This window comes from Lissotriton vulgaris, chromosome 3_1 (genome assembly GCF_964263255.1).
Source record: "Lissotriton vulgaris chromosome 3_1, aLisVul1.2, whole genome shotgun sequence".
NCBI lineage: Eukaryota > Metazoa > Chordata > Amphibia > Caudata > Salamandridae > Lissotriton > Lissotriton vulgaris.
In genome coordinates, this window is record NC_141689.1 from 216,275,155 (window position 1) to 216,288,149 (window position 12,995).

The 12,995-nt window shown below is 43.5% G+C and overlaps 1 protein-coding gene across 2 annotated transcripts in view; it reads left to right on the top strand.

The window, feature by feature from the left end:
• The window catches only part of PIK3C3 (phosphatidylinositol 3-kinase catalytic subunit type 3), a 682,135-nt gene that overhangs the window by 290,545 nt on the left and 378,595 nt on the right, over window positions 1-12,995 (top strand). For both annotated transcript variants that reach the window (XM_086960327.1, XM_086960326.1), the window contains one exon: window positions 9,612-9,766. In XM_086960327.1, coding sequence (XP_086816453.1) covers window positions 9,612-9,766 — 155 coding nt within the window. The remainder of the gene's footprint in view (window positions 1-9,611; window positions 9,767-12,995) is intronic.

Consider the following 12,995-nt stretch of genomic DNA (forward strand, 5'->3'; position numbering starts at 1 on the left):
GTTTGTGGAACGAACTTGAGAGCTGAACGCAAACATTCTTTGTTACATCACTGTCTATGAGGAGAAGGACAGGAGGTACTTGAGCACTTGCCTGAACTTATTGCTGCTGATCAGAGGACATTAAATGAGTAAGAGATATGCATATTACCATTGGTTCGACATTATCTCCCACGTTTAAGCACCATTATGTTTATGTTTATGTTTACGTAATTTGTATTGCGCGACAAATACCCTAAGGTGTCTCGGCGCATTAAAGACTTCATGGGGCAAGAGCAAAATTGGTGGAATCATTGATCAAATGACCAGGTCTTCAAGGATCTGCGGAAGGAAATGAGAGTGGGACAGGTTTTGATAGCTATGGGTAGAGAATTCCAGAGTCTGGGAGTTGCCACCAGGAAGCATCTGTCTCTCAGGTGAAGGTTCTGGTACAAGGGACAGGTAGTAGGAAGGTGGAGGCTGATCGCAGCGATCTTTAGGGGCATAGATCCGAAAGGCCTTCCTAAGGAAACCAGGTCCAGTCTCGTGTATGGCCTTATAGGCGATACAGAGTGCCTTAAACTTAATCCTGCTCCTGACTTGTAGCCAGTGGAGGTGGCGTATGGCCAAGGAGGTTGAGTGATGTTTAGGGATACTGAGCAGGACCCTGGCTGCCGCATTCTGAATAGACTACAGCTTGTTTAAGATTTGTTCCTGTGAGTTGAGGAAGAGGGCGTTACTGTAATCCATTTTGGAGAAGACCAGAGTGGTGATCAATGTTTTACCCGCTGAGGCTGGAAGGTATGGAAGCAGCTTTATAATTTTCCTCAGCATGTAAAAAGAGGACGAGACCACTGTGTTCACGTGATGTTTAAAAGACAACTTGTTGTCAAACATGACTCCCAGGTTTCTGACCTTGGCTACTGGGATTGGAGGGGGTCCCATTTGCTTTGGCCACCAAATGGGAGACCAGTCCGGAGAGAGGTTGCCAAAGGTCATCACCTCTGTCTTATCAGAGTTTAGTTTCAAGCAGTTCCTCGACATCCAGGAGCAGATGGCTAGCATCCCCTCCTGGAATCTCGAGGCAACTGCTGGTCCATCCCTGTGTACAGCCAGCACCAACTGAGTGTCATCTGCGTAGGTGGTTAGAGACAACCCGTGTGGAGAGATACCATTTTGGATTACGTGAACAGAAGGAAGATGAGTCTGTTGAAGAGTTTGTGGCGGGGTTTTGAAAGCTTGCTGCCTCCTGCAAGTTCAGGGGTGCCATAGAGGAAAGAATTAGGGATCAATTTGTTTTGAAATGTTGTCATGATAAGATTAGAGAGGAGTTATGGTTACAAGATGAGCCTCCCTTGGAATAAGTGTTTGCGATAGCCAAGAGGGTTGAACATATGATGAAATGTTTTGACGAGTTAAGTATTGCAAAAAATAAGACAAATGCTCTGTCCTCTACCCAGTTACCAGTCTACCAAACTACCGCACTATTGGGTCGACATGCTTCAGTCTTCTTGTAAATTCTAAAGGCTTTCTTCAGGACCAAAGAATTTAGGATGCTTGTTGTAGCCCCTAATTGTAGTGGTTAACACACCACTTTCATAGTGATTTCAGATCTGTAGTATCTTTATACCGGGACACCGCGCAGAGCCAGAACAAGTCACTGATTTAGCAAAGCCTTTTACAGCTCGGCAGCATCCTGAAGAATGGAATAATCATACATTATAAAGATAGGCTGAAACATGTCGACCCAATAGTGCGGTAGACTGGTAACTGGGTCTACAAACGCACTTTTTTTTTTCCTCACATCACTTTTTTCAAGAATAGAATTTTCACACCATATTGTGATGTAGAGAATTTTTTTTTTTAATTCATATCTTTTTTATTGAAGAATAGAGATGAAAATAAAGACAATACAATAAATCTTCCAAGGTACAAATGGATAAAATGTTGGCACAATGACACTTACAATAATCAAAGTCAAGTCAAAGAGAGAAAAGAGAAGAAAAGGGGGAGAGAGAAAGAGAGGAAAAAAGAGAGAGAAGAGAAAAGAGAAGAGAGAGGACAGGTGTATCCATAGAGCAATAGTAGTCGATTTACCCAGACCTGGTACGTTGTACACGCAACAGGAAATATACAGTAAGCATTCACAGTCAAACACACCAAATTCTATATAGATTCTATGTAAGCAAGCTGCCATTGAGATGTGCATCATGGGGGCTCAAAATGGGAGGATGACGCATCCAGGGAGAACCAGAGTTTGTTGTTCGAAGGCTTCCAAGTGGCTGACTGTAGCGCAGGATTGTCCACCCTCTTAAGAAGGAAAGCCATTCCAGCCACATTTTAAAGTTGACTTCAGCAAAAATTTTCCATTTATAAAGTATGACCTTGCACGCCAATGTCAACATGATATCAAGTAATTGCCTGTCATGAATGTCCGGCAATTGTGCTTCTAGAGGACCCAAAATGACATATATAAATTCCTGGATAGGCGTGATTCCAAATACTTGTTGAATATATGCGACTATTTTACTCCAAAATGGTTTCAATAGGGAACAATTAAAAAGCATGTGTGCCAAGTCACCAGGTGCTTTTTTGCAGTTCCAACAGTTGGGCGTATCCCTCAGTTTACATTTAAACAATTTCTGGGGGGTCCAGAACACTCTGTTCAACAACATATATTTCGTTTGACATAGAATCGAGGATACCTTGTTTGTTAATGCGGTGTTGTGTATTACCTCCCAATCTATCGTTATACCTGTGGAGTTAGGCTCCGATTCCCACTTACTTTCGGTCAACCTATGTGGCTTCTTGGGCAGGGGGAGGAGCAGTTTATATATTCTGGATACAAAATGGTCAGCATGGTATAGTATTCGGAGACGGGTCACCAGCCAAGGCAAGTCTGTAGTGAGGGGACATTTGGAGATAGCGGCTTTCAGTTTCAGAATTGGTAAAATTCTATGGGTGGTAAATGAAATTTCTCTTGCAATGTAGAGAAGGGTCGGGGCCTGCCATTTTCATAAAGGTCATTCACTATATGTATGCCCTTTGCAGCCCACAGTTCCCAGTAAAGGGTCTTTCCCTCTATCCGGAGCATAGGGTTATGCCATAATGAGAGTAGGGTAGATCTCCTAATCACCGAAGCAGTTTTATGGGACTGGTCAAGTCGGAGGTGTGCTCTTCTGGTATTTAGTAGAATGTATTTAGAGTGAGGTACATGGGCCAAGTCCATGGTGAGGAGAGCTGAGACGGGTGCCCGAGCCATTAACGACCTTTCGATAGTTAGCCACACTGGAGTATAGGATGTAGCATCGACCAGCCAAAGGGCCCCTTGCTTACAGAGGAAGGCTGTTTGGTAGTTCCTGAACGAGGGCAGGCCCAGGCCGCCCTTTTCTTTTGCTAATTGCAGCTTTTTTAGTGATATCCTGGCTTTTTTCCCTCGCCACAGGAACTCTCCAAACAACCTGTCTACCTTCTTGATGAATTTGTCCGAGAAAGTCATGGGGAGCATGCAAGCTAGGTAGTTAACTAGAGGCGTGCACATCATTTTAAGAGTCTCAACCCTACCCCACCAGGACAAAAATTTTGGTGACCAGCTGTCTAGCAGCGTGGATATCTTTTTTAACGTTAAGTCTTCATTTAATTTCAGGGTCGTAATCAAGTCCTTCTCAAAATCTAAGCCCAGATATTTAAAAGCTTTTGGTTGCCAGGTGAGGCCAGATGAGCCCAGAATTATTTTACCCCCGATGTTGTTTAGCAACTTAACTTCTGTTTTGTCCTTATTCAGTTTATACCCTGAAACTCTGGAGAACCCCTCAATTGTGTCCATTAAGGCCGGGATAGCCTCGTCGGCTTTTTCCGTCAAGATCAGCACATCGTCGGCATACGCAGTCAATTTTACAGTGCAGTCATCAAATGGAATACCAGCAATGGCTTCATTATGTCTAATATGCCACAAAAAGGGTTTTATTGCTAGTAAGAACAGAGATGGTGATAATGGGCATCCTTGTCTCGTCCCTTGTTTCAAGCAAAAAGAAGAGAAGGAGCCACCCGCTCTGACCTTAGCAGTAGGGCCGGCATACAAAGCCATTACAAGTTTAGTAAACGTATCTCCTAGGTTAAAGTTGTGTAAAACTGCCTCAAGGAAGGACCAATCTACCTTGTCGAAGGCTTTTTCCGCATCCAGTGTGACAGCTACCGTGGGAGTATTCAGAAGTTTTGCTTTTTCTAGGGCGTGGGCTAGTACTCTGGTGTTATCACTAGACAGTCTATGTTTTAAGAAACCCGCTTGAGATGGGTGTACGAGGGTAGGAAGGACTTTTTGTAAACGGGCAGATAAAATCATGGCTAGCAACTTACAATCTAGATTAATCAGGGAAATCGGCCTATAATTTTTTGGTAACGACGGGTCTTTGCCGTCCTTAGGCAGAACTGCAATGGTCGCTTCTGCTAATGTGCCCCTCACCTCCCCCGACTCTGTGAATTCGTGAAAGAGGTTCAGAAGAGGTTTAACCAAATCCGATGTAAAGCTTTTATAGAATTTGGCTGTAAAGCCATCCGGGCCCGGAGCTTTCCCACATTTCAACCCCCTGATCGCTTTTTCCACCTCAGCGGCTGAGATCGGCTCATTAAGACGGAGTTGTTCTTCAGGCTTTAGCTTTGGCAGTACACACTCCTGTAGATACTCCTGAATTTTGTCCTCGCCACCAATTCATTTTTAGCGTATAAGCCCTCGTAAAAGTCTTTAAAGACCTCAGTTATTTTTTGGGGGTCCGAATGAATAATTCCCGCAGAGTCCCTGATAACATTAATAGCATTCTTTTGCACCTTGAATTTTAAGTATGCCGCCAGGCTCTTACCGGCTTTGTTAGATTCACAGAGCTTAAACCTTCGCTTTCTGTCCAGCCACACTCCCGCCCTTTCGCTCACTAGCTTGTTATATTCGTATTTTCTGTTGGTCATGATATTGAATGTCTCCCGGTCCCTTGTCATTTGGTGTTTGCTCTCCAGATTAGCTATCTCAGCCTCTAACCCTTCCAACTTTGCATTGCAATCTCTGTTCATTGCTGAGCGAATTTTGATGCACACCCCCCTTATTGTACTTTTCAAAGCCTCCCATCGCACTAGTGATGTAGAGAATTTTAATTCACAGCACTTGAGCACCTGCACTTTTTTTTACTGTTTGCATATTTCTGGACACTACCGGAAAATCAGTTGGTCTACCTCCAGGTGGAGGACAGCATGCAAACTATCTAAGAACCCTATGATAATGCTGTAACATTGCACCCAGGCGGAAAATCAAGCCCTGTGTATGTTTTATGAGGTTTTTTAATTTGGTTCCAATCTGAAAAAGACCCTAATTTCACAGGACAAGTGATCCATTCTCCCCCTGATTATTACTGTAACCTCTGGAAGCTGAATGGATCATAGCTCCTTTTTCCCTCTACACTGATTCTTATAGTTGTTAGGAAAGAACAGACATCTTGAGAAACCTTGGTCCACAGTTTGTGAGGAGTTTTCTGTCATGGATGTTGTGCTTCTTTGTGGTACTAAATTTATTCCACCATTGGGTGTGTGGAGTAAACTTCTCAATCTTGCACGTGTTGGCCATCTAGGCATAGTAAAAATGAGGGAGTATTTGAGGATGCAATTTTGGTGGTCGGGATGGATGAAGAAGTTGAGAGGATGGTCCAGGATTGCGTTGAGTGTTGTGCAAGTGACAACATTTTGAAACCCAAGCAGATGCCCATGGTATGCAGAGAGTTACCAAAACATCCCTGGGATGAAATTGCTATTGATATTGTTGGACTTTTGCTAGGTGTGAGTGATACCCCTTATTTGATTGCTGTCTTGGATCTTTATTCAAGATTGATTGAAGTGAGCACCGTTAGAGATATTTCGTCGGCTATTGTAATAAAGTTCTTAGAATAAATCTTCAATAGGGAAAGTTAACCAAATAGTATCCTTTCAGACAATGTCCCACAGCTTTGTTCTTCGGAAATGCAGACCTTTTTGAAGGATTGTGGGGTAGCTCATAAGAGAAGTGCTGTGTACCATCCAGAAACTAATGGGGCTGTAGAAATGGTGAATAATATTAAGTAAGAAAGCATCCAACTAACCAGGGCGAGTAATTTAAGCTGGAAAATTGTCCTGCAAGGATTACTGCCTATCGTATGTCACCTCACTCGACTACAGGACGAACTCCCTTTGAGTTATTCATAGGGATGGCCTCCAACTCTAAGTTTTGTCCAGGTTGGATGGTCATGAGTAAAGGCTTGAAAAACAATGAGCTAGGAAATTGGAGGCGCAGAGAGCTTGATATACAGTGGGCAAGGAAACAGTACTACAGTACTTTGATGAAAAGAAGTGTGTTCAAACCAATGATGTAAATGCGGGTGACTATGTAAAAATTAAAACACCTGTTGGTTGTCAACCTTGGTCAAAGTTTCCCATGGTAAGAAAAGTGGCAAAAATGTTAAAGAATGCTGTGAAGACTGATGATGGTAGGATTTGGAATAAGAGCAGAGTTGTAATGGTCAAATTTAATCCAAGTCCTACTTGTCAAGGAGAAAAGTCGCAAAGGCTTTTATTCCTCAACAAGTGAAGTCGATTCTTCTCTGACAAGGTCTCTTTCCTTACCTCTTAATGTTAGAGAGAGGAGTCAGAGGATGCGTAAACAACCTTAGTACATAGACTTCACTCTACCTTCTTCCAATCAATGGTGCGAAGAGCTTTCAATTTTCTTCTCCGAAAAGATTCTGAAGATCCAGCAGGATCTCCAGACTGCTTTGAACAAGTCCCAGACATCCATTTCACTGCCCATATTGACAGCTGTTTCGACGGAGGGTCTGTTTACATCCTTCTCCCCAGCTTCCGAATTGGATGTTCTGACAATCCTGTCTGCCCTTAAATCTGGATCGCCCTCCGACCCCTGCCCTGCTAGAGTTTTGGGGGGGGGTGTCGTCTATAGTCTGCCAGGAGGTAACTAGGATTGTTAATCTATCTCTTTGTTCGGCTTCCGTGCCTCTGAGTTGGAAGCAAGCCAAGCTCCTCCAGTTATTGAAAAAGTCCGGCCTGGATCCGGCTGTGCCCTCCAGCTATCGGCCCATATCTCTTCTGCCAGCCCTGGCTAAAACATGTGAAAAGATTGTTTTTAGACAACTTGAAGGGTTCATTGAGTCTTCTCACGCGCTCCATCCTGCCCAATCGGGGTTTAGAGCGGCCTACAGCACCGAAACGGCATTAATCGAGGTTTCGGAGGCTATTCGGGAGTGCCTGGATGGAGGTGGCAGGGCGGTTCTGATTTTACTAGACCTCTCTGCCGCCTTCGATACGGTGCCCCATTCGATGCTTCTCTCCAGATTGGCTGCCATCGGTATTTCAGGCCGGGCTCTGGACTGGGTGATCTCATTTTTGAAAGATAGATCACAGCAAGTGTGGATGCCCCCCTATGCATCCAAGGCTAAGGAACTAACCACAGGAGTCCCGCAGGGGTCTACCTTAAGCCCTCTACTTTTCAATGTTTATGTGACCCCCCTGGTCTATCTAGCTGAGCAGCTGGGTGCCAAAATAATGGCATATGCTGACGATACCCAGCTGCTCTTCACTTGGCCAAAAAACCACTTAGACCCCTTGACCGTCCAGAGCTGCTTGTCGCGAGTTTTCCGTTGGCTGGCATTGGCCCAACTTAAATGTAACGAGGAGAAGACAGAGATCCTCCTCTACGGGTCTTTCCCGGATAATTTCAGGGAGCAAATCTGGCCCTCTGATCTACCCTGTCCGAACTCAACAGGAGGCCCTGTAAAGAACTTGGGTGTCTGGTTCGGGCACGACTTAAAGTTCGGGGAGCATATTAAGAAATTAACCGGTACTTGCTATGCCACTCTAAAGGCCCTCAGAAGGTTCTTCCCCTTCATCCCTGGTGAGGCTAGAGAGACTGTGCTAAGAGCGCTGATCTTGTCACGCTTGGATTACGCAAATGCACTCTTTAGCGGCCTACCAGACTATATGGTCCATCGACTCCAGGTGATTCAAAACTCGGCAGTCAGACTGATGTTTCAATTACCTAGGAGATCCAGTGTTCGTGGACATCTGCGCAGTCTCCATTGGTTACCTGTTGCCAATCGAATTCTGTTTAAAATTCTGGTCCTGGCCTATCGTGCTATCCACCAGTTGGGTCCAGTATATCTGCGGAATAGATTTGCTCTTTATGCTCCTAAACGGGCTCTCCGCTCCGCCAACTTGTGCCAGATGGTTCAGCCCAAATTCAAGCTTTCAAGAACAGGAGGCAAATCCATTTCTGTCAAGCCAGCCAGAGCATGGAATGCTCTTCCCTTGGCCCTTCGTACTGCTCCCTCACTTTCTCAGTTTAAGAAGGGACTCAAAACCCATTTGTTTAATATCACTTTGTAATCTCTCTGTTTGTTATGCTGGCTGCTCCTTTTTCTCATTCACTCACCGCGCCAGGATACTCTTGAGTAATAGAGCGCGTAATAAAAGGTTTTATAACATAACATAACATGAAAGGCTACGTTTGTTGATTTCCCTTTCCCTTGTGTTTTGCCATTTTCTTTCTCTGATGATTCATTTACCTTTTTATGTTCTATTTAGATTGTTTTGTTGTAAAGAGGTCAGATGTGTGACATCATTCCTAGTTCTAAGTAGAATCCCTCCATGCATTCTAGGGGGAATGTCACGATGTAAGTGGATTCTACCTGGGTCAGTTACTTGTGAGCAGTTGGTGGATGAGGTGTATTAAACGGACCTAAACCTTACTTGGTGTACAACTGTTTAATCTTAACGTGGAGGACACCACAGATCAGCACACTTGCTATAAAGAACCTAAGTTAGATCAGATTAATCAAATGGTGCCAAGGTTACTAAGGAAACAAAGAATGCCTTTCTTCAGGAAGCTGTGACCTAACTGGCACCTATGTGTACATGTATTATGCCACCGTGCAGTTATAGTTCATCCCTTGAAAATTCTTTATATTTTGCTTCTAATGCCAGACAAGCCCTTAACTCATCCCCCTCAGCACACAACCGAGTGTGTTTGAGTACAGAATGGGTACATGGCAGGCCATGCACGGTGGGGGTTGTGCAGCCACTGCAGATTCGGCACAAGGCCTAGCCCTGCAGTGCACAGCCAAAAACCATGCGCAGTGTGGGTTGGGCCGTCATGGAGGTTTGAAAGCAGGACCTTGTCACAGGCCCCACTGAGCCCAAATATTGTACGCAGCAGGATTTGAAAATTAACAAAATCATAAAACAAAATTGAAATTCATTGAAAAAAACGCAGTAAAAATCGAGTTATGTTTACGCCTCAAATTCATCACGCAATGAAATGGGCAAGTGATGGTTACCAGCACACACTACACATGCCATAACTTGGCCACCCACCCTGCTCAAAACACCAATTTGACAAAGGTACAAACAATAGTAATCAATTATAAAATTAATTAAAAGATTATGGTGTATGTTGTATGCATTGAATGTGGAAAATGTAATCATTAAATGTTATAAGAAACCTTTAGAATATTGCTGTATTTGACTGTTCATCTTTTGTAGTTTTGCGATTTGTAACCTCTTTCTGGCATTGTCTCATCTCTCCATTAATTTTGTCGTTATTTCAATCACAGGATTTATTGATGTATTTACTGCAACTAGTTCAGGCTCTGAAGTATGAAAACTTTAATGACATCAAGTCCGGATTGGAGCCAACTAAGAAAGACACGCAGACCTCTGTGTCGGAGAGCATGACGTCATCTGTCCCAAACCCTAAAGAATTCGATAGGTAAGTTAGTGGCTTGACATTCTGTAGAAGTACTTAATGGGGATTTCGGCCATATCCTGTAGATGGTGCTTTGATGCAAGCTAGTCACTGGGAGGTTTGCAAATTCCATCTAAATGAGGTTCACCTGACTTCTGCTTTGCTGTGTGTGGCCAGGTGTGTGATCATACATTGAGCTCTAGAATAGGCAGGTCACACACACTTAGCAGAAATCTCATTCAGACTAAAATTGAATTTTTACTAAGAATTTTGTTTTGCAAATAGTGAATGTAGAGTTGACTAGGGGCTGACCAGTACTTCGCGCCCTGTGGTTCCTAAGATAGACAATTGTTCCCGTACTTTGTTACGTTATTGTTAGAGTGGGACCATTTCCTCCTCTATCCATATGCAACTGAAGTACCATGTTTTACAGAAGGCCCCTCACGAGACTAACGTCCTGATTTTGTGTTACTGACCATCAGAAATCAACAGGCCATAACATTGTTATTAATTCCCAGTCCTTCTAGCTGGATTACTACTCATTAGTTATTGTTTCATAGAGATTTCAATGTTCGTGTACCCCAAAGCTGTAAGCAGTGCTTAATTTGTGCTGGTGGTTGCCACATTTGATATATGTTGCAATGGTCAGCCGTACAGGCATTAGCAAAGCTTGTTAAGCATTTTGATAGTTTTATGTCCCTTGTTTTCAAGGAGTGTTCTTTCTAGTTTTAATATTCACCTGGAGTTCATGAACGATGTGTAATTTTAATGTCCAGGACCTTTGATTTTACCACTAGGGTTCCTGGGAGGCGGTTTTATCAATATACATCTGAAAGTGACAATTGGTTATAGATTCCTTACCTTAGACTTACCCCTAGGCATCGGACTGGATTCAGAACGTTTTTCGTCAGCAGTACCCCTGTGCGTCGAAAGGTGGCATTCGACGTTGGCGTTTTGATAGTCGGGATGACGTCACAGTAGCTACTTGGACGACGCCCTCGCTCGCCGATGTCAGTTGTTTCTTTTTCTGCTCCAGCCAGCGCAGATCCAGAGAGAGCGGTACCTCCAGTCACTTTTTCTTGTCAGTGAAAAGGGAAATAGAGCACAGGAATGAAATGAAAAGAACTTATAGAGCGTACTATACCCTGTGGTGTCAAAGCACTATAGGAAGGAAACCAAAAGCAGTCAAAAATCGCCCCGGAAATGGCTAAAGTTTATGGGATGAGAAAAGCCATGTTTTCAAGAGTTTTTTAAATACGGCAAGTGAGTCAGCTTTTGAAATATCGGCAGGTAAAGTATTCCACAGTTTTGCAGCCACCACCAAGATGGAACGTCTTCCCCATCTGGCCTTCCGAAATCTGTGAACCAACACCTTATTGGGGAATGAGGATTTGAGAAGTGTACTAAGGGTTTACCAGTGGAAGAGAGAATTTTGTTGGCTGGACCCTTTCTGATGCAGGGCTAGAAAGGCCATACAAAGAGCCTTAAAAATAATCCTCTTTCTGATCATAAGCCAGTGAGTGGAACAAATCCGTTTCTGACTGAGACGCCCCTTGGGATCTTAAGGGTAAGTTGGGCAGCCATGTTCTGGGTGACATGAAGTTTGTTAAGACAAAAAGCATTAATATTGAGTTGCTATAATCCAGGGTTCTCAACCTTTTCTGTAATAAGAGCTACTTATGTTCAATGAGAGCCATCATGATCTACTATTATTATTAGTGTTGTAATTGTGACCACATCAGATAAGATTGCATTAGTGGCCATCATAAGCTTTTTTATTACCAGCAGTGATCACCTCAGTGCATCAGGCATGGGTTCCAGAGTAATGTGAAAAATCCTTTAAAAATATGAAATGTCTCTACCTGGATAATACATAACAGCCATAACTGCAAAGCCTGGGTACCAAGTTAGTAATATATTAGTAATAATTCTGCACACCACATGATTTATCACTCAAATATCAGCTTTAAACATATTTTAGAAACTCAAACATTTATTTCCTGACATCCGGTTATGAGTTCTGAAAACAGACAAATGTTTTCTCAAGCACACCTTTCAATTTTGGTATACACATATTAATTCAAAAAGCAAAACCTTCTAATTTAGCAGGCTCGGCTTCACACAGTAGAGCTACTTTCAAGTAGTTGGAGAGCTACCAGTAGCTCACAAGATACTTGTTGGAGAAGCCTACAATGATCCAATCGCAAGGTGACTGGTGGGACAATGACTGATTGGCGCAGTTCCACAGGGATAAAAGGAAAGATCTTTCTCAGGGTCCTTCAGATGAGGAAAGAGGTGCTAGTAGTGAGACTGAACTGAGTATTGAAGTTCAAGTTATTGTCAAATATAACACCCAGGTTTTTGACTTATTTGACGAGAGTGGGAAGAGGTTTACAATCCTCCGGCCTCCAGACGTTGGACGAAATAGACTTCTGAGTGCCAAACACCAAGACCTCTGTTCTGTCAGCATTTACTTTTGGGGCATTGTCTTTCATCCTCTTACTTATACTAGACATAAAATGACTGAACTTCTCTGCTACAGAAGTCAGGTCATTGGAAATTGGTGCTTTGATCTGGGTGTCATCTGTGAACGACCGCACCTGGAACCCAAAAGAGCACACCGATTCAGCCAGTGCAGCAACATACACGTTAAAAGGAGCCTGACTGAAGGACGAGCCTTGGGGCACCCCCAAGGAAGGCTAAAGGCTTCCAACTTGAAGCCCCCCTCTGCTCACAAGTTGCACTATGCTGGTAAGAAAAGAGTGGATGAGCTTTAGTGTGGACCTACTGACATGCTGCAGACGTTAGATCATACATGCCGGTGAGACGTGTCGAATGCTGCAGACAAATCAAGCAACACCAGAATGGCCGCCCTACCCTATTCAACCTGGTGGTGGATGCTGTCTGCAGCCTCAATAAGAGCAGACTCTGTACTGTGGCTACTCCTGAAACCGTTTTGTGAGGGGCCAAGGATGTCATGAGACCCAATAAATGTAACCAATTCCTGGTTAACAAACTTTTTAAGAATCTTAGCTGGCGCTGGTAGAAGGGAGATAAGGCAGACGTTTTTCAGATCTATGGGAACTGCATTAGACTTATTAAATAGCAGAGTAACGATTGCTTCCTTCCAAGGTATGGGAAAGACTCCTGATTGTAGCGTAAAGGTAAACATATCCTGCAGAAAATCAGCAATTGTTTCTGGGGTCAGTTGAAGAGTTGTAGGCAAACCAGTATCAGACAGAGATCCAGATTT